General features: G+C 42.9%; 3 protein-coding genes across 3 annotated transcripts; 2 read left to right on the top strand and 1 right to left on the bottom strand.

The window, feature by feature from the left end:
* Positions 1-433: 433 nt before the first annotated feature.
* On the top strand, positions 434-1,882 carry LACBIDRAFT_322542 (uncharacterized protein; the record flags this gene model as incomplete). The annotated part of the gene is made up of 4 exons (XM_001876005.1): positions 434-479; positions 573-787; positions 859-895; positions 930-1,882. 4 exons carry the CDS (start codon positions 434-436, stop codon positions 1,880-1,882), a joined length of 1,251 nt encoding a protein of 416 aa, XP_001876040.1.
* An 8-nt stretch (positions 1,883-1,890) lies between these two features.
* LACBIDRAFT_308565 (uncharacterized protein) lies at positions 1,891-3,120 on the top strand (the record flags this gene model as incomplete). The annotated part of the gene is made up of 2 exons (XM_001876004.1): positions 1,891-2,590; positions 2,636-3,120. The coding sequence occupies 2 exons, from the start codon at positions 1,891-1,893 to the stop codon at positions 3,118-3,120; spliced, it is 1,185 nt and encodes a 394-aa protein (XP_001876039.1).
* A 223-nt stretch (positions 3,121-3,343) lies between these two features.
* LACBIDRAFT_308564 (uncharacterized protein) lies at positions 3,344-4,506 on the bottom strand (the record flags this gene model as incomplete). The annotated part of the gene is made up of 5 exons (XM_001875564.1): positions 3,344-3,586; positions 3,654-3,784; positions 3,862-3,979; positions 4,028-4,282; positions 4,363-4,506. 5 exons carry the CDS (start codon positions 4,504-4,506, stop codon positions 3,344-3,346), a joined length of 891 nt encoding a protein of 296 aa, XP_001875599.1.
* Positions 4,507-5,404: the final 898 nt, after the last annotated feature.

The following is a 5,404-nucleotide window of genomic DNA, read 5'->3' as shown; positions in this document are numbered from 1 at the left end:
GCATGTACTACTAACTCCCCTTGTTGCGGAGCAGTATAAACGCACAAAGCTCTTCGTCATCCTGCCTGAACGGCGGGCGTGTCATTGTGGATCCTGCATTGACGGTGTCTCGTGTGTACATTGTACACTAGACGTTTCAACAGAATCGGGCAATACACTGACCCCTTCTAGTACTTTTACATGTTTATCAATGTCAGCGCCAACGGCAGCCATAAAAATCAGAGAAACAGCCACATCTAAAAGAGCTAGAGAAGGTCCACAAGTACCCTTACCTCCTACACGGAAACCCAAACACACTGCTGAGCCAGACGTACAACATTACCTGTTAAGAAAAGAAGTACCTCCAAAACCTATACCTAGTCGACCTGCGAAAGCTGTTCGTCAATCTGAACCAAAATCTTCGAACTCAAAAGCCAGAAGAAACCCAATAATCATGCCTGACCCATCAAGTTCAAGCATAGAAGAACCGGCCCCTACAGGTCGGTCTTCACACAGAACCATGCCATTACCCGGTAATAAGGGAGCCCCGTTCTTCGATAAAGAGAAACCAATTGAGCTTCTACGTTTCTTAGACCAAATGGAAGATCTTTTCGCAGAATATGGTATTAATAGTGACATGGAGAAAAAGAAGAAATTAGGAAAATATACGGATCAACGGACTGAATTCGAATGGAAAGCATTTAAAACATTCGAAGACGGCTCCTTTGACGAGTTTAAAAAGGCTCTAATAGCAGATTACCCTGATGCGCGAAATGCAGGAAAAGGGACCTTAACTGGACTAAGAGCTGTATGTAGAGAAAACAGTCGGCTAGCAGAAAAGAACTTGACAGAGTTGAAATTTTTAACTCGAAGTTTTAGGGCACAACAAAAATTACTCATGGCGCCGCCAGTACTGGTGAGCAACCGAGAGCTAGTTGACATGTTCTTAGGCTGTCTGACAGATTCCTTTGCTGATCAAGTTAAGGCCAGTTTGAATATTGAACAAACTAGAGACCGAAAACAGAAAGGCAACGAGGATGAGACCACTGCTAGAAGAACTGAGGATCCATACGATATCATAGACATCATAGACATGGCAGAAACCATCGCTGGACGTCTTACTGGAGACTCCCGAGACCACCCAAGCAACGCGAGAGCTGTATCGACTGGTAGATCAGTTCAAGCGCGCGAACAGGAAATTAAAACAGAGCACGATGAATTCGAAGAATTGCGAAGTATTACTGCGACGTTCCTTGATCAAATTAAAGTAGATCAAAAACAGAATTCAGAACTTCATAATATGGTACAAAACACACAGATAGAAATGAAGAAACTCTTAGAGACTTTAGTTCACCAACAGCCGAATATCAGTAACCCACAAAGCAAAGTGGCGAGTTATAAAATGACTTCAGATGGCTGTTGGTACTGTGATGAACCAGGCCATTTTACTTCGAATTGTCCACATAGAGAAGCACATGTAGCCCAGAAGAAAATCAAGCTTCTTGGGAACCGAATGTATTTTATGCATAATAATACTGCAGTACCAAGAGGGAATGGCGAAAAATCCGTTCGACAAATTGTCGAGGAGGCTAGTAGGCAAAATTCGACTCTACAAAATAATATGTTTGCAGAGCCTGGAGAAGTCTTTAGTCAAGAAGCTGTTGTCCCAGGTATAATCAGGCTACCGGATAATAATAATGGAAATGAAATTTCCATTTTTACAAACCAGATGCGAGATACAAGAGACGATGTGATTCTCAACATGAACAACCAAGTGTTAAAACTTACCGACATGCTTGCGAACCTTGTTACAAACCCCAATAAAACGAGGGACGTAGACGCGTCACAGTTTGCCGTCACCCGTAGATCTCAAACCGAGACTCAGGGACAGTCGGGAAACTAAAGAGTCCGATGAAGGGGCCTTCCAGTAAGACTAAACCCAATGCTGGAGAACCAAAGGCACCGGAGGACGCACCAAAGAAAAGGGGTAGGAAAGTTGTGATTATCGAAGAATCAGAGGAAGAAGAAACTCCTCCCGAGAAACCAGAAAATCTCAATGGACCAAAGAAAACTTTGAAAAATAATCAAAAATTACTTGAAAGAAATGATGATGTCGAGGATCCTAATCCAAGGCACAAACAATTACCGTATCTCGGTATCCCAGACTTAAATAGTAACGCGAAAGAATCGGTTGAAGAGTATGACCCAGTGCCTTTCTATAAGAAGCGCCCGATAGCATACAAGCATTTAGCTCCAATAGAAAATGTTAAAAATGAGGAACAAGCGTTGAACAGTCTGTTAAAAGCACCTGTTACTCTAAGCGCGGAAGTACTTATGAGCATTTCTCCTGGAGTAAGGCAAGAATTGTTTAAGGCCTTAGCTAAAAAGAAGGTACCAATTCAGACTGCTCACAATCGAACAGTAACTATAGTCGAGGAGGTTGATAAAGACGCACCTCCAATTAAAAAGCAAGAAGATAATTTTAATTTCGGAAAAATCAATATAAATGACTTGGACATCAAAGCCACTTTTATGTGCACAACAGAGGATGATGGAGTAATACCAAAGGGTTCTATAGTCCTGACAGATCCTGTTGAGCAATATTTGCAAGGCCTAGGCTCATCGGAAACTCCGAAGGAGATTTAAGTATCTAAAGAGTCCCATGCTTTAAAATCGATATATCCAGTAATTAATAAGTTTGGTCAAGTAGAGAGCTTGTTGGATGGTGGCTCACAAATTGTATCAATGGATGCGGAGGTTGCTAAGAAATTAGCAGTCCCTTGGGATCCTGATATAACCATTCAAATGCAAAGTGCAAATAGAACTGTGGAAAAGACCCTTGGTCTCGCCAAAAATGTCCCATTTAACTTCGGAGGAATTACGATTTACCTGCAAGTGCATGTAATACGGGACCCAGCCTATAAAGTACTATTGGGCAGGCCCTTTGACGTGTTAACAGGGAGCGTGGTCGTAAACTCTACGGACGGAGGACAGACGGTAACCATAACGGATCCAAACTCTGGCAGAAGAGCAATGTTACCCACTTTTGACAGAGGAAAACCACCAGTAATGATGAAAATGCACACTGAAGAGGATCTTCAACCGAAAACTGAGAAAGTTTTTCAACCCTTGATGATTTGATTGAAAAAGATCAAGGAGAAATCGCGATAGCTTTCGAAGAAGACGGTGCGGGAGGATATAAAGTCCTATCGTACGCCTTACCAATGGACGATCAATTCTCTGAAGAAGAGACTAGGAATTTGTATCTTACAAAATACTTAAAACATGAAAAAGAAAAGATGACAGACAAGGCGGCTAGTACGGTTCTGGTAAACTACTTAGAAAAATATTATTCTAAGCAAAGTCAAGAATCGGGCACCGCGTCTACAGTGGAAACCAAAGATAAATACGAACTTTGACAAGACTGAAGATCTGCTAAACCACTAATAAAGGGCGGTTCAGTACGAGGGTGTTTGTCGCCGGCGCAACTGCCTTTGGCATGCTCGATGACGAGGGCCTTGTGAAATTCGCGACTGTTAGTGTCCATGCCTGGAACAGCGTCGTAGGGAATGCTGACCGTTTTGGCACGCTTGGATTTGGCTGGGGTCTGTTATGTCCATAAAAATATGAAGTTAACAACGTGGCAGTGGACTCACGCAATAATAGCAGCTTACCTTGGGACCAGAGGCAGCGCGCTTCTTGCCTTTCTCTTTGGGAGAGGAAGCGGCGTCCTTGACTTCTTCGTCACCAAAGAGGTTGTCCACTGCCATCTGAGCAAAGCGGTACACAATATTAAAATTGTGTCCTGCTCGAAAGAAAATAAAAATAAAAAATAACGCACGGTGTCAGCTGCAGTGATAGCGTTGGGGCCATCACACCCACCCATCATAACGTCGGTATCCGAGGGGCTGGGGACAATCTCGACCTCGTCGACCTTGTCCTCGACGACAGCCTTGGACTTGACAAGCTTGCGGGGACGCTGTTTCAAAATGTATCCGCGCTGCGTTAATAACATGAGAAAAGATGAACAAAATAAGTATAAACGTGCCTTGGCTTTAGTGGCAGCCATTACCTCTGCAATCTCAGCCTGAGCCTGAGCTTGAGCAGTAACGGGTGGTGGAACGACCTGCGCAGCGGCGAGAACAGCGCGACAATATTCTTTGATAGTGTCAAGGTCGGCTGGGGGCGCGATGGCGTGAACTCCAGTGCTGCGGGTATTGTACTCGCCTCTAACAAGGAAAAGCACGTTGTGCATTGGCTGGTGCATAAGCAGACACGGATCCTTGGTGTCGATAAGCTGAACCTAGTCAAGTGCGCAGTATTAGCCTTTGTTCGAAGAAATAGAAAAATACGAAGTTTATAACAGAAAAATTCGCGACTTACACAGTAATTAGCGGCTACGCCCAGAATGGTGGGAGCGGCAGCGCTGTTCAGTCCCTCTTTCATGTCCTGATAAGTTTTGAAGGCAGTGAGAGCGGACTCGCGAAGCTTGACAGCGGCGGGAAGAGCGTTTTGTGGGATAGACATAATGAGCGAGTGGTAAAATGAGAGTGCGTGGTAGAAAAGCAAAAAACTGTTCTGTCCGAAAATTTTTCGCCACTGCCTGCTTTTATATGTGTGTCTGAGACCAAGGCGTGCGCGTTCCGAAATTCCGCGTTGCAATTCACTTGAAGCATGAAAATTTGGAGTTGCGCGTTCCAGCGCGATCACGTCTAAAAATAGAATAAACTTTCCGAGCCTTGGATTTCCCACGCCACGTGACCTATGAACTTAGTCGTTTTGACTGAGGACCACTAGTAGCTGCCATTTACATCATGTAAAACCTGGCATGTACCATAGAAGTTCCTGCTTAACTACCGTGAATGAAATGAAATGAATTTTCATTCATTCACGGCACCTGTTTCATTCCAAGTCATTCTCATTCATTGCCGTCGAGAATGAAATACTTTTTGTTTCATTTCATTTCATCTCAATTTTTTCTTCATTTCTACTGACAAGAATGCAATTTATTCTGTTTCATTCATGCCTGGCGACTCTTTCATTTTTTTAATTTCATTCCACCATGGCAACTGTTTCATTTTTTGCTTTATTCTTTCGTTTCATTCATTCCTGGCAACTGTTTCATTTTTTACATTCATTCATTGCCATGGAATTTTCATTTCATTCTTTCCAGGCAGTTATTTCATTTTTGTTTCATTCTTTCAGGCAACAATTTCGATGTTTTAACACACATCTAAATAAGGAAATAATATACAATTATGCCTGATATGTGTTGTGCCCTACTGCAGTGGTGTGGGAGGCCATATGGGGGTACTTTTGCATTTGAGGCTCAAATACACAATGAGATAGGCATGCTGTTGCCAAATAAGGCACTTAAATATTTTGTATCAATTACATAATCATTTTCCCAGCTCTAACAATGAAA

The sequence above is a fragment of the Laccaria bicolor genome, genomic scaffold, assembly GCF_000143565.1.
Source record: "Laccaria bicolor S238N-H82 LACBIscaffold_3 genomic scaffold, whole genome shotgun sequence".
Lineage (NCBI taxonomy): Eukaryota > Fungi > Basidiomycota > Agaricomycetes > Agaricales > Hydnangiaceae > Laccaria > Laccaria bicolor.
This window is presented reverse-complemented; position numbering and strand designations above follow the sequence as displayed.